Source organism: Thalassophryne amazonica, chromosome 12 (assembly GCF_902500255.1).
Source record: "Thalassophryne amazonica chromosome 12, fThaAma1.1, whole genome shotgun sequence".
Taxonomy (NCBI): Eukaryota; Metazoa; Chordata; class Actinopteri; order Batrachoidiformes; family Batrachoididae; genus Thalassophryne; species Thalassophryne amazonica.
Genome location: NC_047114.1, coordinates 29,246,225 through 29,272,834, shown reverse-complemented (window position 1 = coordinate 29,272,834; position 26,610 = coordinate 29,246,225). Strand labels below are relative to the sequence as shown.

The 26,610-nt window shown below is 41.1% G+C and overlaps 1 protein-coding gene across 1 annotated transcript in view; it reads left to right on the top strand.

Annotated features, from left to right (window-relative positions):
* Positions 1–26,610, top strand: part of scinlb (scinderin like b) — a 64,738-nt gene that overhangs the window by 10,664 nt on the left and 27,464 nt on the right. The window contains exons 3-7 of the mRNA XM_034182490.1: positions 5,864–6,018; positions 13,731–13,892; positions 14,021–14,170; positions 20,099–20,188; positions 24,128–24,260. Of these exons, the coding sequence (XP_034038381.1) occupies positions 5,864–6,018; positions 13,731–13,892; positions 14,021–14,170; positions 20,099–20,188; positions 24,128–24,260 (690 nt within the window). The remainder of the gene's footprint in view (positions 1–5,863; positions 6,019–13,730; positions 13,893–14,020; positions 14,171–20,098; positions 20,189–24,127; positions 24,261–26,610) is intronic.

Below are 26,610 nucleotides of genomic sequence, written 5' to 3'. Positions count from 1 at the left end.
AACACCTCCCTCCCCCTAAACCAAACCAGCTTTTTTAGGTTGCTTTAGATGAACCAAAGATCATTTTCCATTAAAATGCCCCAAATATGCACCATAGCAACAGACAATGCAATGGGTAATTGAATTGTGACTGGTTTCAAGTCACGATGGTGGAGAACCACCAGGAATTGATGGATGGGGGAGGAGCATCCTGTATTGTGTCTGTGTTTAGTCCTGGGCATGTGTGTGTGGTCTTCATTGGTTGTGGGATGGGGTGTGGGGCACTTTGTGTGTGTATGTGGTTGGGGGCGCAATACATGGCTTGGGGTTGGAACAGGTGACGTAATTTTGGGAACTGATCTGCCATTGGTACAGTCGCAATTGTATGGTTGCTTAGCTGTTGTTCTGGTTTATTTTTGTTAGTATGAGCAGATCGTCACCCCACTGATTCTGGTCTACTTTCCGGTAGATTTCTTCCTATAATCAAAACATGCTGAGGGAGTTTTTCCTGACCACTTGCTCACAGGTTAGGTGATCCTTAAACCTTGCTTGTGTGTGTCACCTTAGGGCAGCTTTTGTTGTGATTTTGCAACTTATAAATAAATTGAATTAGCTGAAATGAATAATAACAGAATATCATATTTTGGATGTCATCTTTAATATTTATTTATTATTTATTTTTGGGAACATCCTGATTATGTTTTGGATCTCTTGAGGAACTCTTGAGGAACAAAATTGATGTGGTTTTGTTCTGGGGGGTGTGGGCCTCACTCCCTTGCAACATACGGTCGTAGCTCCACCCCTTATGGTGTGTGTGTGTGTGTGTGTATGCATCTCCAACTTCTTCCTGTGGTTTTTACACTGTAGGCGTGGTTGTGATGTGACTGTCAATCATCATCCGAGCTCAGGGAACAAAACAAACATCTCTGCCAAAGTAATCACACTGTGTGAAATTCTTCTCTGTTTTAAACCCCACCCTGCACAAACCCTCGGTTCAGGGCTGACAGCCCATCAAAAGCAATCAAATCTTTTGTGTTTTCTTAGTACATTTTCAGTTGGGTAATTAAAAGAAACCTAAACATAGTTGCTGCCAGTGTGCTGACTCATATCTGGAGGATTTATTTAATCCTCAAGAGACCGGAACTTGCATGCTTGTGTGGTTTCCTGTCAGCTCACCAGTGCACACATGTTAGTTTTTGGTGTTTCAGTGGAAACAAGAGCACAATTAATCCCACTGTCTGGGACCAGAGCTAGAAACTTAACTTTGTGGAACAGTTGTATTCATGTCCTGTGCAGCCTGACAGCAGGATGCAAACCTTTTCTCCTGCACACGTGATGGACATGATTACAGTCCTGAGCAGAATTATATAAGGACATAATTTATAATATGTTTAGAATTAAATGCAAATGAACTGCTTTTGTATAAGCAGACTATTTAAGGAGGAGTCCAAAGCTGGACAAATGAACATTTCCAAACCACTGAATATGTCTTAGACTTCATTTCCATCTATGATGCAGAAATATAAACAGTATGGTGCTGTATGGTAAATCTGTTTGGAGGGAGCAGTTCTCAAAAAGTGAGTGACCGTGCAAGAAGGAGACGAGTGAGGTAAGCCTCCAAGAAACCCAGACTGCTCTGGAGGAGTTTATAGGCTTCTGTGGCTGTGATTACAGAAACTGTGCATAGTGTAACTTTTGATTGTTGCATCACCAGTTATACAGTTTTATGTTGGAGCAGAAGAGAGTAGGATTTTCTTTTTTTTTTTTTTTTTTTTAAAAAGGAAGAAGAATTAAATCTACAGGCTTGAATTTCACACATGGCTTTTGGCAAACTGTAGCTGAATTTTAACACCTTTTTAAGAAATAATAACATGTAGTTTCTATCAGAGTAGTCTGGGTTTTTTGGACGTTTAACACACTCACGTCCTTCTTGGATGGTCACTCAGTTTTTCAGAACTGCCTCCTCCAGACAAATTTACCATACAGGACCATACTGTTTATATTTGTTAATGATTGGCGTAAATAAAGACATATTCATTGACTTATAAATGTTTACGTATCCATCCCGACTTATCGCAAGAAAACTGGTTGCAAAAGTGATTTTGATTTAATGTAAATTCATCAAATGCTACCAATAGCTGTTAAACATTTTATATTATTTTTGTTTTATTCCACTGAATTTGCTTTGTAGGTGTTGTTGAATAACTTTGGATTTCCTATTAAATAATCAGATTATACAAAAATGGTTTATTTGCATTTAATTTTGAACATATTTTAAATTGTGACTGTAATTGTAATTTTGACCCAGACAGTTGAGACTGAAAGATGTTTTTTTTTTGAATGGTGCCCAAACAATTATAGGAATATTAATTAAGCATGAAATGCAGTGTTTCCTCCAGGTATTACAACCCCTGGCAAAAATTATGGAATCACCGGCCTCAGAGGATGTTCATTCAGGTGTTTAATTTTGTAGAAAAAAAGCAGATCACAGACATGACACAAAACTAAAGTCATTTCAAATGGCAACTTTCTGGCTTTAAGAAACACTATAAGAAATCAAGAAAAAAAGATTGTGGCAGTCAGTAACGTTACTTTTTTAGACATGCAGCCCCATATCATCAATGACTGTGGAAATTTACATGTTCTCTTCAGGCAGTCATCTTTATAAATCTCATTGGAAAGGCACCAAACAAAAGTTCCAGCATCATCACCTTGCCCAATGCAGATTCGAGATTCGTCACCGAATATGACTTTCATCCAGTCATCCACAGTCCACAATTGCTTTTCCTTAGCCCATTGTAACCTTGTTTTTTTCTGTTTAGGTGTTAATGATGCCTTTCATTTAGCTTTTCTGTATGTAAATCCCATTTCCTTTAGGTGGTCTCTTACAGTTCGGTCACAGACGTTGACTCCAGTTTCCTCCCATTCGATCCTCATTTGTTTTGTTGTACATTTTTCGATTTTTGAGACATATTGCTTTAAGTTTTCTGTCTTGACGCTTTGTCTTCCTTGGTCTACCAGTATGTTTGCCTTTAACAACCTTCCCATGTTGTTTGTATTTGGTCCAGAGTTTAGACACAACTGACTGTGAACAACCAACATCTTTTGCAACATTGCGTGATGATTTACTCTCTTTTAAGAGTTTGATAATCCTCTCCTTTGTTTCAATTGACATCTCTCGTGTTGGAGCCATGATTCATGTCAGTCCACTTGGTGCAACAGCTCTTCAAGGTGTGTTCACTCCTTTTTAGATGCAGACTAACGAGCAGATCTGATATGATGCAGGTGTTAGTTTTGGGGATGAAAATTTACAGGGTGATTCCATAATTTTTTCCTCAGAATTGAGTGATTCCATATTTTTTTCCTCTGCTTGGTCTAAAAAAGTAACCGTTACTGACTGCCACAATCTTTTTTTCTTGATTTCTTATAGTGTTTCTTAAAGCCAGAAAGTTGCCATTTGAAATGACTTTAGTTTTGTGTCATGTCTGTGATCTGCTTTTTTTCTACAAAATTAAACAACTGAATGAACATCCTCCGAGGCCGGTGATTCCATAATTTTTGCCAGGGGTTGTATAATAATATCTACCAAGATTTAATTCTGAAACTGTATGCTTTGACTTACAGCCCAGAACATTAAAATCTTCCAACAGGCATAATCAACAAGAATGTAAACCTGCCATCTGGTGGCAGTAACACAATAATGCACATGCATGGATGAGACAAGTTGAAACATTTATTAGTGATCATGCCATGTGACGTGACATGATAAGCAATAAGAATAAAATGTGAGTTGAATATTTGAGACATTTCATGTTGACAAAAGAAATAACTGCGAACACAGATTGCTGCATTTTGTAATACATTATGCTTGCTAGATTTACAGTTACAATACAACAAATTTATGGTCGTGTGTACATTGTACCTGTTTCAAAGAAATACCAAAATTATTGTTTTTTTTAAGTCAGTTCACACTTGTCAGCTTGCTCACTCCGTCCAGTACCATTTCCTTGCTTCTGTTGTGAAAGTGTAGGTACACGGACCCACAACAGGGGGCGTAAATGAACGGACAATGAAATAAGCCAAAATACAACAATTTAATGTTGTGAATGTACACAACACAACAACAGACAACACAATTTGGAATTCCGGATTCCACACGTCTTCCACTGCCAACGGATCTGGAGCACTCCGGAGCCACCAAGCGCTGAGTCCCCAGGTGGCCACTGCCTCCGGCTGTCAGATCTGGTACTGCTGGCAGAAAAACAGACATGTGATGGTGGGTGCGTGCACACCCAGCGAACAGTCAGAAACGGGTGGGAAACACCTCCACCTCTTAAGCACAGTCACACAGGAACAATAACGTGCAGCGCCTGAAAGACTACTTATCTGAGGAGCGAAGAGCGTCGTCTCCTCCCAGCTTCCAGCTGCTGACCAGTCAAACAGGTACGCCTGCAAATGTTCAGAACAAAACTACGGCTGTTTACCTGTTAGGTAGAACGATTTCTCGGCAGCGAGGTGAAGATGCTGCCCAGCCTTTATGGTGATGTGGTTGGTGATGATGAGTGACAGCTGGTGCTGATGATGAATGACAGCTGCCACTCCCGGTTGCTCCGGCGCCCTCTCGTGCCTGAAGCCCGCACTTCAGGCAGGGCGCCCTCTGGTGGTGGGCCAGCAGTACCTCCTCTTCAGCGGCCCACACAACAGCTTCCTTCCTTGTGAAAAATGATATAAATAAAAGCACAATGTAATCATTGTTCATTAGCCTGTCAAAAACCACAGTTAATGAACAAATCAAATAAATGCCCAGATCCAGTCATACTCATGCTGCCATTAGCTCCGCCTTCAGTGCACACAAATGTTCATGTTCCTCTCATTCATATTCCACTCTAGGTGCTACTCTAATTAATTCCTCTTCAAGTCAAATGTCTGTTTTTGTTTAATTACACTTTATCTCAGACTTTTGTGTAGTGCTTCATATGGTGTGTTTTTTTTTTTTGTTTTTTTTTGTAATACTAAATCTTAATACCAAATTTGCAACCAAGAAGGATACTAAAATAGTATCAGAGGTGTTCATTGACATACACCTCTGTTCCTCTCAAGTTTTTAGTTTGCCACAGCAACTTGTTCTTATATTTTCTGGTCACTTTCTTTGGAAGTGGATGACAATCTGCAGTGTCACTGCTGTTAATGTGGATGTCATTCAAGGAAAATAACTGGAGGATCTGCTGTTCCAGAGAGTGGATTTCTCCTCACGTGCCATGAACAAAGCTTGTGCCGCAGGCCCCAGCTGCAGCCCTCACGTATGACTGATGTCCGGTGTTCAATCCTGTCACAATAATATCCTCCATCCTGGTATACTGTTCCATTTCATCCACTCATCTTTCCAGAAGTCTGATTTTGTTGCCTTTCTTCTGCATCATTTTCCCAAGTTCACGAACCTCTTTTAATAGACCAAGTAGTTTGGTCTGTTATTTAACCAAACTGATTTCCTCTGACATAAAGTTTAATGACGGTCTTATCTCCTCCAGATCTTTTCCACTTATTGCCTTTTTGGTTGGCATGATGAACAATTGACACTGCTATGGTGCAAAAAAAAAAAAAGCTGTTCAGCGCGCAAATTACAGCTCACGTTTGACAACTGCGCCAATAGCTGCGACGGTAGCTGGCTCCCGCTGGAGCCTAGTCCCGGCCTGGTGGTAGCTGGCTGCCGCTTAAGCTCTGCCCTAGCGTGGTGGTATCTGGCTCCACCAGAAGAGAGAGATTGAGCTTGTAAATTGTCATGGTTTCACTGGGAAACTTTTATATTAAACCCAAAAAAAAAAAAAAAATTTTTCAATTTTATGAAATTTTAAGAAATTGAGAAAAAAAAAAATCTTTCTTTCAGGTGATGAGTCTTCACAGGATGAGCGTGGAGCACTTGCTATCTTTGCTACACAGCTGGATGATTTTCTAGGTGGTAGTCCGGTGCAGTTCCTGGAGATGCAGAACAATGAATCCATGACTTTTCTGAGCTACTTCACACCAGGCATCAAATACCAGGTAAGTTTCAAGGTCATGCCACACTTTATACAGAGTCAGTCTGTATGTTACAGACTGTAAACAGACTGCAAACTGACCGTACACAATCATATACAGACCATAATAATCTGGGCTCTTTGAAAGATTCCTTTTTCAAAAATGGACATTTCAGGGTTTTTACCTCCTCATTGAGATCAAGTTGTCATTGTTGATTTCTTTGCCATCTGTTGTGTGCACATAGACAACTGAGATAAAAATCACACCCTGCATGATAGACATTATTGTGTATTTATGTGGATAATAACAAACATGGAAATACATGTATGTGTGTGCCTGTGCACTCCTGTATGCATGGCCAGCTTCAATCCCAACAGTTTTAAAGTGTCTGTATGCCTCTACACCAGGGGTGGCCAAGTTCGGTCCTCGAGAGCCACATTCCTGACACTCTTAGTTGTCTCCCTGCTCCAACACACCTGAATCCAATGAAAGGCTCATTAAAAGTCTGCTAACGAGTCTTTCATTGGATTCAGGTGTGTTGGAGCAGGGAGACAACTAAGAGTGTCAGGAATGTGGCTCTTGAGGACGGAACTTGGCCACCCCTGCTCTACACCTTGCAGTGTTATTTCAACAATATATTAGCTCTGGGGCAGCACAGTGGCTTAGTGGTTAGCACTGTTGACTCACAGCAAGAAGGTTGTGGGATTGCTTCCCACCTGGGGCCTTCCTGTGTGGAGTTTGCATGTTCTCTCCGTGTTTGCATGGGTTCCTTGTGGGTGCTCCAGCTTCTTCCCACCTCCAAAGACATGCAGGTTAGGTGCATTGAATTGGTGACTATAAATTGGCTGTAGGTGAGAGTGCAGATGTGAATGTGTTTGAACTTGAACTTATTTATTTGGCACACAACTCATCAATAACCAAAACTGATACACAAGACAATTCCACAGTGACATGTGTGACCAAAAAGGGGGTGAGCAGAAGCAAAACTTATAAATGCCCACCCCTTATATACATACATACATATATACACATTACCAACCCCCAGGGCAAGCACACAGGCGACAGTGGTAAGGAAAAACTCCCTCTGATGTATTGAGGAAGAAACCTCAAGCAGACCAGACTCTAAGGGGTGACCCTCTGCTTAGGCCATGCTACATACACATTTAACAACACAAACACAAATCCCATTATTATAAACATATCAAGTGAACACCGTGTCTTCGTCTACATACATATTTACTTACATATACAGTATTCGTGTATACACACACCATATGTGGCCTTGCAACAGACTAATGTCCTGTCCAGGGTGTAGCCTACCTCACGCCCTTTCACTGTTGAGACAGACTCCAACCGCCTCTGCCCCTGTGATTCTTAATTTGAAGCTTAATTGGGTCTGTACTGAGTGTTAAAGTTCTCACATCAGTCGTATTGGGGGTTGCAGACCATTGAAGTTGTTTGATGTCCTCACGCACTAACTATGCGGAACTATGCTGTTATGATTTCATACCACGGCAAACTACACTTAATACAGCATATACACTCAACAAAAATATAAACGCAGCACTTTTGGTTTTGCTCCCATTTTGTATGAGATGAACCCAAAGATCTAAAACTTGTTCCACATACACAATATCACTATTTCCCTCAGATATTGTTCACAAACCAGTCTAAATCTGTGATAGTGAGCACTTCCCCTTTGCTGAGATAATCCATCCCACCTCACAGGTGTGCCATATCAAGATGCTGATTAGACACCATGATTAGTGCACAGGTGTGCCTTAGACTGCCCACAATAAAAGGCCACTCTGAAAGGTGCTGTTTTATCACACAACACAATGCCACAGATGTCGCAAGAATTGAGGGAGTGTGCACTTGGCATGCTGACAACAGGAATGTCAACCAGAGCTGTTGCTCGTGTATTGAATGTTCATTTCTCTACCATAAGCCGTCTCCAAAGGCGTTTCAGAGAATTTGGCAGTACATCCAACCAGCCTCACAACCGCAGACCACATGTAACCCCACCAGCCCAGGACCTCCACATCCAGCATGTTCACCTCCAAGATCGTCTGAGACCAGCCACTCGGACAGCTGCTTGAAACAATCGGTTTGCATAACCAAAGAATTTCTGCACAAACTGTCAGAAACCGTCTCAGGGAAGCTCATCTGCATGCTCATCGTCCTCATCGGGGTCTCGACCTGACTCCAGTTCGTCGTCGTAACCGACTTGAGTGGGCAAATGCTCACATTCGCTGGTGTTTGGCATGTTGGAGAGGTGTTCTCTTAAAAGATGAATCCTGGTTCACACTGTTCAGGGCAGATGGCAGACAGCGTGTGTGGCGTCGTGTGGGTGAGCGGTTTTCTGATGTCAATGTTGTGGATCGAGTGGGCCCATGGTGGTGGTGGGGTTATGGTATGGGCAGGCGTCTGTTATGGACGAAGAACACAGGTACATTTTATTGATGGCATTTTGAATGCACAGAGATACCGTGACGAGATCCTGAGGCCCATTGTTGTGCCATACATCCAAGAACATCACCGCATGTTGCAGCAGGATAATGCACGGCCCCATGTTGCAAGGATCTGTACACAATTCTTGGAAGCTGAAAATGTCCCAGTTCTTGCATGGCCGGCATACTCACCGGACATGTCACCCATTGAGCATGTTTGGGATGCTCTGGACCGGCGTATACGACAGCGTGTACCAGTTCCTGCCAATATCCAGCAACTTCGCACAGCCATTGAAGAGGAGTGGACCAACATTCCACAGGCCACAGTTGACAACCTGATCAACTCTATGCGAAGGAGATGTGTTGCACTGCATGAGGCAAATGGTGGTCACACCAGATACTGACTGGTATCCCCCCCAATAAAACAAAACTGCACCTTTCAGAGTGGCCTTTTATTGTGGACAGTCTAAGGCACACCTGTGCACTAATCATGGTGTCTAATCAGCCTGAAACTGAGGAAACCATTGTGTACAAAGGAAGAGACAACTTTGTATGGTTTTTAGCCACCATCTGGTCCTCATTGCTAAATACCAACCAATCCCCGTCCTGGAATCAATTAGGCAAAATTACACTATGTCTGCTTTTGCAAGAGAGAGAGGAAAAAAAGATGTCCTTCAGCAGTAAAAGACTTGACAAAACATCTTTCTAGTTGTGGCAACCTCAGTGTTGGGAAACTTCATCCTTCAGGGTAAACAGAGTGTACATTCTTGCCATGGAAAGTCTTACTGTTTCTCTCAAAGGCAGACAGCACGGATATGGTTTCCATTTTCAGCCGCTCCACCAGATGCTAATAAGACTGTGCATTTGTGGTTTGTCCTTCTGAAAACTGCTTTTTCGCTTTATGTTTTACAGTTCAAATTTTTGCTGACATGAATGGATATTTTCTTTATTTTTTATGTGTTTTGTTTACAGTTTGTGATTCTTACCATAGGACAGATATCATCTCAGCTCTCCCATTTCAAATTAAAATGACTAATGTGATGTGTTTAATCAAACCTGATTTGATAAAATTGATTTGATTCTTAAAGACTTAGTTATAATCAGATACCAAAATTACTTCACTCTAAAAGCTGTGACAGTAATATTTGGACATATACTTACCGGCCACTTTATTAGGTACACCTTGCTCTGCCTTCAAAACTGCTTTTACCTTCTTCATGGCTTAAATTCAACAAGGTGTTGGAAACATTCCTCAGAGATGTTGGTCCATATTGACATGATAGCATCACGCAGTCGCCCATTCAACCAGTCTGCCCATTCTCCTCTGACATCAACAAGGCGTTTTTGTCCACACAGCTGCTGCTCACGAGATATCTTCTCTTTGGTGGACCATTCTCTGTAAACCCTAGAGATGGTTGTGTGGGAAAATCTCAGCAGATTGGTAGTTTCTGAAATACTCACACCATCCCATCTGGCACCAACAACCATGTCATGTTCAAAGTCACTTAAATCCCTTTTCTTGCTCATTCTGATGCTCGGGGTGAACTTCCGCAAGTCATCTTCACCAACTCTAGATGCCTAAATGCATTGAGTTGCTGCCATGTGATTGGCTGATTAGCTGTTTGTGTAACAAGCAATTGAATAGGTGTACCTAATAAAATGGTCATGGTCGGCCCCGCCTCAGGGTTTAGGTATTAGTTTATTAGTTTATTGATTTATTTCCTCTGTGGTTCTCTAGTTTTTTTCCCATATGTTCATAGTTTGTCTTTGAAGTCTCTGTTCAGTTTTGTTTATTGCTTTCCTTTGTGTACACTGTAGTAACTGGTTCATGCGTTATCATTTAGTTGTGTAGTATCATTTAGTTGTGTAGTCATTAATTTATGATTCATGATCTTCAGTAGTAGTTTTGTATTCTCTGGTTTTGCTTTATTTATCTTCAGCATCTTAGCGTCAGGTTGTGCTCTGTTAGTCTTGGATTTTATTTTCTGTTATCGTTATTGTGTGTCCGTATTCATTGCTTCATTATGTAGTCATCAGTTTTATTTTCTGCTCAGCATTTGTTCTCTTTTTAACCAATAGTTTGCTTTGCCACTTTTATTGCATTCACTTTTCTGTAACCGGTCAGATTTCTGCCACTTAGTTATCTTTCCCCAGTTCACTTTGCTTTTGCCTCACTACCTTTGTCTTCCCCGGCCACGCCCCCTTCCAGCACCTTCTGCACACCTGTTCCTCATTTCTCACCCTGATTATTCCACTAGTATTTATGCCCTCATAGACTGACAGTCCCTCGCCAGATTGTTGTATTTTTGCACTTTCCAGCCTCACGCCATAGTCCTGTTTTGTCTTGTTGTACAGTGGTCCCTCGCTATAATGCGGTTCACCTTTTGCAGCCTCGCAGTTTTGCGGATTTTTTTTAGTGCAATTTTGGATGCTTTTTTTTTTTTACAGCGCATTGTGTTCTGCGTCCTTATCAGGCGGGCCGTGGCACCGGTCAGGCATCACCATGATTGCTCTCACTGCCCTCCGATGCGCTTACTGAGTCTGCGGGTTCTGTAAATGTAGCAGCGGCCCCCCTCACACTGCCCCCCTCTCTGCTGTGCGGAGCTGCGCCAAATCTGGCAGCGAGCTACGCTCGCTGTTGGATAGCGGATGTTGACCGCAGCCGCAGAGCTCTGTGGCCACCGAGAGAGGACTTGGATTCTTTGCGGGCCCGCATCCATACCTCCGGAGGCAGTGAGCGAAGGTGAAGTTCTGCATGTGTCTGTTTTATAATCGTCTTGCCCAGAAGAAAAAAGAGAGTGTTTACACAGGAGAGAAAAGTGAGAAAAATGTATTGCCTGTTTGAGAAAAGTGTATAAAAGTGTGTAGTGAGGGGTTTTACAGCCTTAAAACATCTATAATAATTGCAAAAAATAGCGCTGACTACTTCTCGGATTTTGCTTATCACGGGTTATTTTTAGAACGTAACTCACACGATAAACGAGGGACCACTGTATTTCTGACCTTGCTTGTGTTATTGACCTCAGCATTGTCTAATCCCTTAACTCTGCTTGTTTTTTTTACCTTGCCTCTGCCTCAGCCCTTGTGAACTCCTTGACGCTGTGTATTGGAACTTTGCTTGTTTTGGACTTTGGCCTCAGCTCGCCTGTACCTCCACTATGTGACTGATATCCTGTGTACCCAAACCTGTTGCCTGCTTACCAGATAAAGCCCTTTTTTCTTAATCCTACACCTGTGTCTGTGAGTCTGCATATGCCTCCTACAACCTTCAGGGCCAAGCCACCACGAATCATGACAAAAATGGCCGGTGACAGTATATGCTGTGTTTAATGACTGTTTAATTGCAACATTTATGTCATTACATGTTCTAACAATTTTGTGTTTTGTCTTTTTACTATAGCCATAATAGATGGTCAACCCACTGAGTCTAGTCTGCTCAAGGTTTCTTCCTGTCATAACAATAATAATAGCAATGATAATAATAATGAGCATTTAGGGAGTTTTCTTTACCACTGCCACCATTGTCCTTGCTAATGGTGTAAGTAAGGTCTAGTCCTTCCTCTTGTATCACACTTGAAGTGACTTACGTGTCATAAAAATAATAGTTACGTAGAAAAGTCAGATGAGAGGGAGATGACCTCAAACTGGAGGGCTGAAGGAAAGGATGAACAAATAGGTGCACAAATGTTCAGTGTCTGCTTGTACCTTCCTCTGCCAGTCCAGATATGACTCTGTGTTGCCAGGACACCTCAAGTGTGTGTCCGATGCAACCACATGAGACCACAACCTGTTATGCCATCTTGTGAGCCCTCCTTCTATTGTGCAATAAAGGTGACTGTCATTGAAGCGCAAATGTGGAAACAAATTTGTAATGACAAACTGCCACACCATCAGAAATTTCTACGTGCAGTAATAATGCGATGATATTGCAATCATGTGTGCTTATTTCATTTTTTAAATGACCAAATATACCTTTTTATGCACAATATGACACCTTTAAAATAGGCAATGTTTCAATATGTAAGTTGTCCACTGTTTTCTGTTCCTATATGTTAAGTCCCAAAACATGAATCAGCTGCAAATCGTGAATTATCCGGAAACCGCTAATTGCAAAATGTGAATTCTGAAAAAATATCTCCCAAAACATGAATGTGGGTTTCGCATAACAAGTCTTGCATATATATATATATATATATATATATATATATATATATATATATATATATATATATATATATATATATATATATATATATACACATACAAGGTCTATTAGAAAAGTATCCGACCTTATTGTTTTGTCAAAAACCATATGGATTTGAAACCTTAACGGGCAAGTTGGAACATGCCCAAGCTGTTAAACAATTTCTCAGTTACTCACTTGTTGAAAGCCATCAAAAGCCGCCTGAATTTTACAAATGGTTTTCAACACGGAGGTGTTTTTCCTGTCGTGGCGCACACAGATTTCATTAAAAATGTCCTTAAACAGTGGAATGTCCGCATAAAGTCCTCATGCCGGCCTCTTCTGAATCTTCTCTGTTCTCTCACGATGTCCTGGGTGAATTAAGCCTTAAATTAGGATGTTTTCAGGTCGAAACAGGCCGACGACGGGGCCTGGAAGCGCTGCATGACGTCCTGCTCTGTGGGAAGTCCTTACACCGACAGAAACACCCCATAATCTCTCATCAGCCGTTAAACGTTTCACCGAAAACCAGCTTAATTCTCGAATAGGTGTCCACTCGGCTATTCCTCACAGGTCCAGAAAAAATGTCGATAAAGCAACGTGCACCGTCTCGAGCAGCGTGTGAAACAAAGGAATTCAGCCGAGAGGGCGGGACCACATCTCACTCAATGCCTGCCCACAGGGAAATGACGTCACCGACATGCGTGAAAAAAACTCACGCATGCGCACGAGGGTTCAAGCATGATTGGTGTAATCGCACATCATTCAAATCCATATAGTTAAAAAAAAAATAAAAGGGTCGGTTTATTATCTAATAGACCTCGTGTGTGTGTGTGTGTGTATATATATATATATATATATAAAACACGCGTTCACGTTTTGGGAGATTTGCGTTCACGTTTTGGGTTTTCAGTATTCACATTTTGTAGTTAATGGTTTGCGGATAATTCACGATTTGCAGCTGATTGACGTTTTGGGGTTAACATATTCCACAGCGGCCTGCACTGCAATCTCCATCTCACTCATCAGTAGCATACTGCTTGGTTCAGAATTAACTCTGTACTAGTTAATTTTTTTCTAACTCGAATCACATTTTCTTACAGAAAGGGGGAGTGAAGTCTGGATTTCACCACGTAGTGACCAACGAAGTTAGCATGAAGCGTCTTCTTCATGTCAAGGGTCGGAGAATCATCCGGGCAATGGAGGTGGACATGAGCTGGAATAGCTTCAACCATGGAGACTGCTTTATTATTGACCTGGGAAAGGTGAACGTGGTTTATTGGTCCTGGTGTGTGTTTGTGTGATTTCCATGTAATAACTTACACGCATCATCACATTTTTATTCTTCAAAACCTGATGAAGTTATTTATATCACTGACTTTCCCCTCTGCAGAACATCTACGAATGGTGTGGGGGTGAATGTAACATGTTCGAGAAGGTACAGGCCTCAAAGATTGCCTTAGGCATCAGAGATGAAGAAAGAAATGGCAGAGCCAAGGTGTACATAGTTCAAGATGGAGAGGAGCCAGATGAAATCATACAGGTGATCTACTGCACGTTCTCCTCCTCCTTCTGGAAGAGCTCAGTCACATGCACCAAGGAGTTAAGCCCTGGTCCCACCAAATAATGATAATGAGCCATGTCACATGTTTTTTGCTATGAGAGGATTTATTCAAGTATCATGGGAGAATAGTGGCTCTGAGAGGCTTTTAGAGGCGGCATCTTCAGTTAACGAGGCTCTGAGCGTGGCGCTAATTTCAAGATGTTCAAAATTTAGCAACAACAGCATGGGGCAGTTTATGTACAAGTTACTATGAGGACAAATGAGGATTTATGTTTGTGGTGAGGATGAGGCTGTTAAACAGGGCTGTGAAAACTCCGCGGATCCGCGGGATTCCGTGGATTTCATCATGGGGAGGGGGGGGGGGTGTTAGTGATTTACTCTTTAATCATGAACATCACTGAGTTTTTAAAATGCTTATCGCAAAGCGTTCTCTTTTTTTTTACGAGGTCGTGTAAGTTTTATAAGGTCCGTGGACACTGATCTGTGTGTTACAGATACAAATCAGTTTCCTCGGATCCGCAGAGTTTCGTGGAGGAAATTTGGCACTCATAGTGTAGCTGTTACGACTGTTGACGTAAAGCAGGACTGGTTGGTTGCTGCGGCGACGCTGTGTGGCTCCTGCAAGACACTGAAGCTAAACGTAGCTTGTGGACATCCCAAACTTTTAGAGCTTTCAAGTTTTCAAAAGAAGATTTGTGCAGCATGTCTGTGTCATGGACCCACGTCGCACAGGGAGAAGATGGCAAGAAAGACGGTTTGAAAAAGTCTTATAAGGACAAGAATCCGTGGAATCATCGCTGGCTTCATCAACACACCTGAAAGATAAAAGAAATGGGAAAAGTGAACTGTGCCCTCTCAGGAAAACACGGTAAGAATTTTTCTCTCCCTGGAAAATAAACATTCTGCTGTTCAAACAGGATTTTAGACAAGATTATGTGACTTTTTTCACTAATCTAGACTTTCTTTCATTGTAAAAAAGACGTGGCTTTGAATGGATTCAGGCTGCATGAATTTACACAAGAATATGTGACTTTTTACTGTAAGCTTTGTTAATGATATTTTACCATGATTTTCCAAATATTCTACAAGCTTTAGCTGTGGTTTTTGAAATGCTGTAACAGTCTTTTCAGTCTTCATAAATTTCATGTAGTTTAATTGTTCTGAGTTAATACATAATTTGGTTTACAGTTAAAAGGAAAATCATTCCAGGTCCTACTTCCATGTCTTATTCTGTTATTTCAACATGATCATTGACAGGTCAAATAAAAGGTTGAATATAGGATCATTTAAATATCCACTAATTTTGAGATTTGTTCTTCCAGGAGATGCTGAAAAGGTATCATTGGTTAAAAATTTAATTCTGGGGCCCCACAGGGCCCTAGACCCCGGCTCCTGGGGAGCTGTACCCCCCCTGCAAATTTTCCTCGGATTTCACAATTTTCATTTCACAGCCCTGGTTAAAAGCCCATTATCAGAGCACCTGGCAGCTACGAGGACCTGAGAGGCTATTTTTGGAGCATCTCAGCCCTCTTGTGCACACAATCCCACCTGCTCTGTGCACCAGACACTTAACAATTATTCTGTAGATGTTGAAAACAACTCTGATCGCTTCTGGAATCACAGAAAACTATTTCATCGCTGTGCGTTTTTCCCTCTCTTTCCTGCTCCATGAGGAATGTATTTTGGAACAACTTAAAGGTAACTGTTTTAATGTTTTATAGCTTGGTAAAACAGGTGCATGTTCATTGCTAGCTGTAAAAGTATATCTATGATAGATTTAATATCTTGTTAATGGGTCAGATGAGCACCGCTGTGTGTGCGCACTGACTCAATGACTTGAGCTCAAAACAAGCATTTAGGCAGAACGCCAGCTCGCAAAAGAGTGATTTTGCAGTGAATAATGGACAGTGGTGGGCACACTTCCGATAATCCGATAAAAGATAATTATCGAAGATAATGTTTTCAAAAGACTGAAACTGCTTCTTTTGTTCATGGTAATGAGTCATTCACGTCATAAGGAGAGTCGTCAAGGGAGCCATCAGGGGAAGCTTCCATCCCATCATTAGGAGAGTGCTAACTAGAGCACAATAGGTGCTAATTAGAGCTATTGTTTAGTCACTAGCCTATAGCAGTCGGCCTCTCGGTAGGAGGGGTCTGGTTAGGTTAAAAACTCCAGCTTTTGTTGGCTTCTGGTTTATTCTTCTCTACAAGAGTCAAGACAGAATTCAGACTACCAGAGCAAGAATTTTAGCTGAGGAAGCTTCTGTGATTTGAAGCGAAACGTCCTCACGTCAAGCAACCCAGTCCAGTCGAAGATTCAAGCTTCTCTACTATGGAAACCACCTGGACAACTGAGAGCCTACACAGAAATCATCCAGAGGCATACATTTTTAACTTATGATTCAAATTTTAACCAAACTAATTTTGGACAAGTTATTTAAAATTACTGTCATGTCTGAAGTTTCATAAAGTAAAAATATCATATATATGTTTTAGTTTTAAAGTAATGTGCTAATTTTTAAGGTTTTGTGAGCACATGCTCTGCCCCGCAGTGCATTTTGGGTAGGATGATGTAATCTCAGTATGTCACAACAGGACAAATGCATTTCAGACACTCTGTTCAGGCTCCACAGACAACAGCATTAAACTCTAGTGCCTAAAACTCTCTTGACTATATTCTCTGCATTTATAGACGTTGATTTTTTTTAATTGCGTTTGTTAAATTCCATGCATTTTAAATGTGAGCAGACAGGGATTATCTAGAATTTGTTTTGAAAGCCTCTACTGCCATCTAGCATCTACTGGCCAGTAGTGTTCATGGCAGTGTCGGAACCAGTAGATGGCAGTGTTCTATTTATTTTGACCCCGGTTATGTCAGATGATTTGGCTTTTTTTTTTACAAATGAAGTTTAAAAACAAAACAACTGCAAAATAATAATAATAATAATAATACTAATAACATTATTACAAGACAGCTCTGCAGTGTTTGCACAGGCACAGTGAGAACAGTTGGATGCTGCTTGTAGCTTTCAGCAGCAGAATAACCTCATGACGGCCGACCACAATAATATATCAAACAGGTTTGATTGTCATTCGACCACCTCCTGATGGTCGATACTCCATGAACACTACACGATGCAGGATGCACGATTAACCTGAAACTTGGTCCAAAAAATTCCTGCATGAAAAATCATCTCGCACACTGTAAAGCACATTTTACAACATCAAATGAAAGTTGTAAAGAGAGAATGTGGAGAGAATGTGCGCAAACATGTGCACATTCTCTCCACATGCAAAAAATTTTGCAATGACACTTCCAGGGCTCCGTTAAAAAATGCCTGATTTTACAAAAGCACATTTAAACACCAACACACGACAGACATCACATTAACGTGTTGGTTTACATAATGAATGACTGAACCAATCAGTGTTTAGCAGAGGCACGTTTACCCAGAATCCTTTGCGATCTGTCTCTTTGTTACAAAACGTCAGAATTAGTACATTATTCAACATTAAAAGATATGTTATATTTTAACTTTGTACAAATGACAGAATTGACATTAATGGAGTTATTCTATCGGTATTAATGTTATTTAAAAATCAACACCATAACTCAATATGACTTTATTTTTCAAGACCTCCGCATGACCGGAGTTTTGTTGTTGGTAGAGAGCTGGCTTTACGGCTGCTCTCAGGGTGCCTCTGAGTTGGGAGGGCTGTAATAAACAAGAGCTTCCAGCAGGGGCCGAACATTGAAAGAAAAAAGTCTGGTCTCATCGTTTGGGTCTCGGGGTGCCTCTGTGCTCGGAGCGCTGTAGTAAACAAGAGCTTCCAGCAGGGGCAGACTTGAAAGAAAAAAGTGTGGTCTTATTGTTTGGGTCTGTTGTTATTTTTAATATTATTAGAAGCTATTAAATTTGTTTTACTAGTAGTTGTAAATGTGCCAGAGATAATATTGGAATTTATCTGTTATCGGTTATCTGTAACTTCTGATACATTTTTGGGTGATTTATTGTTTTATCTTTATCGACGATAACTTTTCAGTTATCTGATTATCTGTTATTGAAGTTAATTTTTTGGTTATCTGTGCCCACCACTGATAATGGACAAACACAAAGTTAAAAGTTGGATCACGGTGTCAAAGTGAAGAAGCGAGAAGGAGTGCAGAGCTGTCCAGGAACACAGAATGAGAGCGTGCAAAAGAGTGATTTTGCAGACATAACACAAAGTTAAAAGTTGGATCACAGTGACTGTAAGCCGTGGAAGAAATAAACAATTTTTTTTTTTTTTTTAGTGATCCACAGTTGCGGCAGTGGGTGTATATAATTAAAGCGGCCACCTCATTCTGGTGTCTTTTTTTTTGTGGTCACAGAGAGCTGGATGAATGCACAGAACGGCTGCAAAATGAACCATTCTGGTTCATTTTTGGAGCAAGCTGGGGGAATGGTGACCCCTGAATGACCTAAAAATAATCTTTAATATCTCAAAAACCATAGCAGCATAAATGAAAAATTTAATGGCACAAATCTGCAATCTGCACAAATGAAGCACTAACCACTTAGTATGTTTGCTTGGATTTTTGTTATGTGGGTGGGAGGGGGTTACACCTCGACTTTCTTCCAAATAACGCACATCTCATTCATAATATGATAAATGCAGGCTTATAATTCCTGCATGTTTTTCTCAATTCTGTGAAATGTCCTGCCGCACACAGAGAGGATTCGGCTGGATCCCTAGATGGGCACAGCCAAATCCTCTTCATGTGCGGCAGGAAATCGGTGACAGGCGCGCTCCTGCAAACAAGGCGGGCGGCCTTTGAAAGCAGACAGACAAGGTGTAAGAACGGGTTTGAATCTCACTGGAGAGGACAAACTGCCCACTCGTGGAAAAAGTTTGCAGAAAGGAGAGGCAAAGATGGCTTAGAACATATGCTGTGTTCACATTACTAGCTGAAGTGACTGAATCTGACCCTTTTGTTGTGTGCCTGCAGGACTGTGTGTTTTTACAAAAATTTTCCAGCAGCTGGCAACTTTTTGTTGTCATGTACAGTGACAAAATAATAATTATAATAATAATAATAATGATAACAAGAAGAAGAAGAAGAAGAAGAATAGCAGTAAGAATACTAACTTTTAAAATGAAGCTTATCTTTGTCATTAGCTGGTTTATTTGATGGAGAAAAAGAATCACATTTGATTTCATTGGTATGGGAACGCTAGTTGCATTTCAGTTTAGATTTTCTATTGATCCACAGATGAAGACCAAAAATTCGGGAGAAAAACAAAAAAGGCAAATACTACATTATTAAATTTCTGTCATATCTAAAACGTTTGCAGCTTAGTTAATTCTAACTATCCACCCATTTAGCCTAATATGTACAAACATCAAGCTAAATATTTAGCTTGATGTTGAGACAAATATGCACCTTAATAAAAGAGCTAATTGTTCCTCAGTGAAAGACAGATTAAAAAAGCGTCTAATGACAGACATTTAGCATGTAAGGGCATGTTTATTCAAATTTGCAATTCACAGATGTTTTATTTTAGAGTTGTATTGTAGCCTGCAGTCTTTTGATGTCAACTTCAATTGCAGTTGTAGGGGCACTTCTAAAATATTAATAATAAAATAATAATTTAAAAAATGGTTGTTTGTGCAAAATTTTGTGAGTTTTCTTGGGGGGGGGGGGGGGTACTTGGAGAGGTCTTGCCTGGGGAGCAATTCAGTGTCGAACCGCCACTGACTGCATGTCTGGCTGCGCCTCATTTTTAATGGCTACTAGAACCTCATGCAGACTTTTTCTAGAGGGATGTAAACAAAGAAGCAAACATAACTATTACTATAGTAAATATGGATTATTTTGGAATGATGACTTTGACCAAATGTGACTAACGTCTCGCTGTGGCATAGGTTCTGGGGCCCAAACCGTCCCTTAAGCCTTGTGAAACAGATGATAAGGAGTCGGACAAGACCCACAAGGCCAAGGCTGCCCTCTACATGGTGAGTGACAAAAGTGACATGTTTCAGTTGGCAGTCAAAATACATGTGGATTTGGACATTGACAAAGTTTAGAGAGGCCTATCACAGAAAGTAGAAAATAAACAAACAAAAAATAAATGAACTCACAGTGCAGACCATCAGCTGTAATGGCAATTGCAATATCTGCATTTGAGCCCAATCACCAAATGATTGACCAGTGGCTGACCTTGCCAAGACAATAGGAGACTGTAGTCTCGTTTGAAGCCTCCATGATATTGTGGGATTTGATCACTTATGGGGGCATCTATTTAATATATACACAGCATAACTTCACACGGATAAATGGTGTATGGTTTGGTTATCAGCTGCAATCACCGAAGCAGTCGCGAAAAGTTTTTTTTTTTTCGGTTCCCGGTGCAGAAGAAAAGGCGAGGAGGTGGGAGACATGCCGGTAAGTGTTAGCCCACATAGTTAACCAGAGTAGCTCCGTTCTCTGGCCTGCAAAACCACCTCGACACGTTTGTGTTCCGGATCATAAACAAACCGCAACACATGTCCATTTTCCCACCGCATCGTCACTTTTTCTTTGCATTTCCACTTTGTTTGCATGTGATTTGCCCAAAACCCCATTGGAAATGCTGTGGTTTGTACCCCGGAAGTAGAGAAATTACTTCATATGCATCATATTTTACCCCTTTAGTGCCCGCCCCCAAATGAGACTGCGCAGCCCTATTCTGGAATCCACCTCAGTGTTTTTACCACATTTGATCCAAGTTGGGCTGAAAATGTAATTCCTTGACCTTGACCGAAATAATTTATCTCATGACAGTTTTGGGCTGACTTTTGTTGACATAACAATTTCGGTCGAAATTGGCTAATGAACCTTGTAGTAGTAGGCCAACAGACAGAGAGGCAGACATGACCTTAACTCCATTGACCTTTAGCAAATTTGACTTTGTTGGCTAATTGTAGATCCCAACTCCATATGTTTGCCAAGTGTGATGCAAATCAGAGTGAAAAACTTGAATCTGACCTTTGACCCCAGTACTGACTTTTGGCCATTTTGACCTCATCTGTGTAATTCCATCTTATGTGTGCCAGGTTTATTGAAAATCTGAATGAAAAACCTCATTTTTACCTTTGATGAATTTAATATCATCAGGGCAGTTCCAGAACCCTCTTACAAATGTGTGCCAAGTTCAGTGGACATCAGAGTGAAAAAACAATCAATCAGCATTTTCACATCTGAACCCAATGTCCTTCACCTTTGCGAAAACAAACACTTTCAGGGCAATTTTGCAGTTGACTGTCATTCACATGTTGCATATGGTGGACATCAGCCAAAGGACTTGGGAGAAGTAGGGGAACAAATACACAAATGAAACAAAATGTTGACCTTTGCCTCCAATGGCCTTGAGCTTTGCCAAATGACAAAATAACCCTCCTAAGAGCATTTCTAGCATCAACCTACACAAGGACCTCAGAGGAGTAGTAGAACATACAAACACACTGACACTTTGGGCTTGATTTTCAAAGATCCCAGAAAATGAATACTAAATTATGTGGGCAATCCAAACTTTTCCACACTGGCATGGAGGTGCGGCTGCAGGAGATCTACTAAAATTGAATGCACAATTGATAGTGGGTGGTAACGTGACAGGGATAGCAGTATGCAAATCAAAATTTTGTGCTTTAATGGCTGTCAGTGCAAAATTACATTCAATCATCCAGTTGCAGCCATGTGCCTTCTGCTTCATTATACTAAAAAACTATCACATAACTGAGCATGTTCATGCACTGGCATTTAAAACAAACATACAAATGAACATAAAAAACCCAAGATCAATAACAACAACAACAAGACAATCTCCTATTTCTGACATTCAAATATTGTTCCATCCACAGTACCAAAGCAAACTGGTGAATAATTATGTTGTGTTCTGTTTCCTTGGATGGAACAATAATTGAATGTCTGAAATGGGAGATTTTTGTTTTGTTTAATTGCCATTGCGTGAGTGTGTTCATGGTCTATGGGTTCTGTGTGCACAGATGCAATGTCCCATATGGACTTTGATGTTTGTCTGTGCCTTTCACAGACATAGCGTGACACATCAATGACAACAATCAGATGTCACACTCAAACATACTTTAGTTGTGGAATTACAGTTTGTCAGGTGTAGTTAACCTGCAAATACAGACACTATTAGCACCTGCTAAATTTCCTTTTGACCTTAATAAAATGTGGTACACATACAAACCTCACCATTTGCATGTTCCCACAATTTTGCGCACTTGGGTGGACAAACACCAGATTGCATATTCATGATCGGAAATATACTCAACTAGCGTGTTGCCGTGAGGATCCATGGGCTCTAGATTGGGTAGTGCTGACATTTTTCAAGGGTGGTAATAAATTATGCAAAGGTTCTATAATGAGTTGGAATGGTGTGTGAGTCCAGAATGTTTTTTAGAACCTTAGACATGAACAGATTTTAAAAGAACTGTGTAATGTAATTGTTTTTTGTTTGTTAATTTACTGTCTTAATGTATTTATAAATTGTTCAGGTTCTTGTTATCATATATACGAGGGTAGGCTGAAAAGTTCTAAGGCTCCCCATGAAGGAGTAATGCATTAACTACATCATAGTGAGCCTTAGAACTTTTCAGCCTACCCTCCTACACTATTATTATTATTATTATTATTATTATTACATCTGTTTTGTCATTTGATTTTTAAATGGACCACAATGGAAATAAGTGTTTTCACTTCCTTGTGTCATCCATGTATTTTTAACTTATTTAAAATTATATTATGTACTTACATTGAACTTACTAAATAAAATCACGCACACACCTTTTTAATATACAGATGATTTATCACTCAGTGCTTGAATGGCATGTGAGTCCAGAATGTAATTTTTAGCTAATATGTATAGTTTCTCCAAAAATATTATTCCTATCAACATTCTATTTTAGCAGCGTTCATTCTCGAGCCAAAATACATAAGCATACCAAACTGCAAATGTCAGTTCTCTGTTTGTCTGGGATTGAAGTTGCACGCCCGCACGCAGAACGTTTTGTCTTTTCTGCGTTCTGCTGCAAGCAGGTGCTTTTAATTTGACACACCCACAAACAGAGACTGTGGCGGAAGACATCAAATGTAGCATACTTTTCACTCATGGTAATGGTAACATGACACTTAACTCACTCTTGGTAACAGCAACGTGACACTTAACTAAACTGACAACACTGTTAAACTACCATGAGCCACAATAACAAGATTTAAAACCCCAAAATCTCAAACTCCCATGGTGCATTGCAGCACAACATCCATTGCTCACTGGTTAGTTAATATCACTCATTTCTCCAAAAATATTAGTCTTATCAACTTTCCATTTTCACAGTGTCCATTCTTGACCCAAAATACATAAGCACAACAAATGGCAAATGTCAGCTCTTCCCAATTTCTCTGTGATCAAAGCCATACACACGCACACACATATACATGTATGCAGAGGCTACTTGGCTATTATAATATAGATGGACAATATATGCTACTTTGCATATTTGATAGATGCAATCTTCAGTGTGCGCTCAGTCAATCAATATGCACTTTTTTTGCGATTACAATGGTGTTTCTGCACATTTTACACATGTAAACCTTTCATAAAGCAGGCCTTTAGTGTGAAGCTCTGCACTTTCATTTACAGCATTATCTAAAACATCTAAATAACCCAAAAGCTTTATAACTTTCGAAATGCATTGCTTCTGGAGCTCACTGTATATATGTAGCTGATATTAACAGTAAATCTTGTACTGAAAAGCAGATTAAGTATGTGATCGATCCGTGCTTTTGGATATTATAACAGATTAGTTTGGAGGCTGGTGAATACTGACTTCTCTGCAGACTTTTTGTGTGCTGAGTTGGCTGCTGATGACAATATGCCTTTTGCCCTGCAGATCTCTGATGCATCCGGCAGCATGAAGACAAGTCTTGTGGCTGCGGAAAATCCATTCAAACAGGCCATGTTGTCACAGGACGAGTGCTACATCCTAGACAATGGGGAGAACAAGCAAGTCTTTGTCTGGAAAGGTGTGTCCACCGTTATAGATTTTTAATAGTTTGGGGAGGTGATGGTTGAGTGGTTAAGCGTTGGGCTTTAGACCAGAGGATCCTTGGTTCAAACCCCAGCCTGATCAGAAAATCACTAAAGGGGCTTTCACAGTGGCGCATTTGTACAGCTGCTCATTACAGCGTATCATCTACGCTTTAATGAGCAGCTCTCCGCCCACTTCACGTGGAGTTTTTTCTCAATATGTAGCAGTCTGTTGAGGGCTACGCGCGTAGGATGGAAGAAATTAAACCTGTTTAATTTTCTTCGGCGTACAGCACAGCATGGAGCCTCCACGGGAGTCCACGCAGTGCCGTGCTACTGTCCGATATTGTGAGCCCGCCCACGCTGCAATATGGACTGTGCGCAACTTCACATCTGCCTGTTGTTCTTCTGGAGCTATAAATATTGCGAGATCATTGCTTCACTGTACTGGACGAGGACTGTTTCAGTGTCGCATTATTTCATAAAACCACTCTCTCTCTCTCACACACACACACACACACAGAGAGAGGGAGAGTGAGCATGCGCGCGCAGGAGAGCACTGTTATAAGGAGACTCAGATTCCTCTAAATAAAATCTCTCTCGCTCAGAGAGAGAGAGATTTTAAATAGTCACAGCTGTGATTATAGAGAGCGAGAAAGCGAGAGAGGTTTTATTCAGAGGAGTGAGTCTCCTTAAGGCTCATAAAGGCGCTCTCTCGTGCGCGCGCGCTCTCCCTCTCATAAACGCCACTTGCTGCATGTCAGTGTGCTCATCAAACGCCCTGATCGATCAGTCTGATCAAAGCTGAAAAGAGCTGTGACTCTAAAATAAACTCTCACTCGCTGCATAAAAAAATAATAACAATAATAATGTTAAATGACTCTGTTAAGCCGCATCACACCATGCAGTAGAGAACAGGGTGCACTTCCACTGTGTGCACACGTGAACACACACACTCAGTGTCGCATCATTTCATAAAATCTCTCTCTCTCTGTGTGAGAGAGAGAGAGATCGGTTTTATTTTATTTTAGCAGTCTGATAGAGGAGAGAGACCGCTCACATGAACACACGTGAACACACACTCTCATGATAAAATCCCACTGATTTTCAAGCGCAGCCGTCTGAGAACTGAAAAAAGGGGGAAGTGGCTTTTTTTGCGGCAAAAGAAACACGCGCTGTGCACATAAACACGCAGCTATATGAACGGAATGAACACTTGAGGTACGCGCGCACTCCGGGCGTATTAAAATAGCCACACACGGCGCAATACGCAGCTCTACTAACGGAATGCACAACGGAAAAAACTGAGCACGCACGTATTTGGGGCGTATTTCAGTGACTCACAACACCGCAATGAGCAGCTGTACGAATACGCCACTGTGAAAGCTCCTTAAGGGCCCTTGGGTAAGGTCCTTAAGGGTCCCTTCACACAGAGTGCGAATTTGGTTGATTTGCACATAAAGTGCGCATGAAGCAGGAATCGTGTGCAAAACATGTAAAATCGTAGTTGCCTCATACACCTGTTGCTACATTGATTTCCGCACCCCAGCGGCTGAAAGACAGAGTGTGTGCTGTGTGAACCCATCGATCCCTCTTGCTGCAGGTGTCGGCCAAATTCCAGGTGACACAAACATCTAACATCGCTTGTTTGGCACTTAGAAAATGGAAAATATGTGGCCATTCCCACTATTAACACGACAACAGTCAGCAGACAATCACTGTTGTGCTGGCAGTGAAATTTGTCTAAGTGCCCCATGAGTGCGGCTTTGGTGTGTGCGCTAAACTGACAGGAGGTGTGGCCGCCGACAGAAGCAGCTGTGGAGAGCTGTCAGTAGCACAAATGGTAAAAAACACATAGTCCAAATAATAGAAAGTCTCCTCAGAAATAGATGCTTCTACATAGAAATGGAAGGTAAAGGGAGCAGAGACAGCAAAGGAACGGTCTCCCCCAAGGATCAGTACTAGCCCCAGCATTATTCAACATATACACAAATGATCAACCACACCACTACAAGACTCGTAGATTTATATATGCTGACTCCAGATTTACCTGGAGAAACACACACAGCCCCTGGTGTTCCGAAGAGGTCTACCATCCAAGTACTAACCAGACCCTACACTGCTTAGCTTCTGAGATCTGACGGGTCAGGCTGACACAGAACAGACTGGCTGCTACAGAGCTCTCACCTACAGTGAACACATAAAAAAAACTCAAATAAAAATAAACAGCAGAAACAACATTCTCAAAGCACTCACCAATTCTGAGTGGGGAGCAACCCCATATACTTTAAGATCAACTGCCTTCGCCCTCTGCTACTCCACAGCAGAGTACTGTGCTCCTGTGTG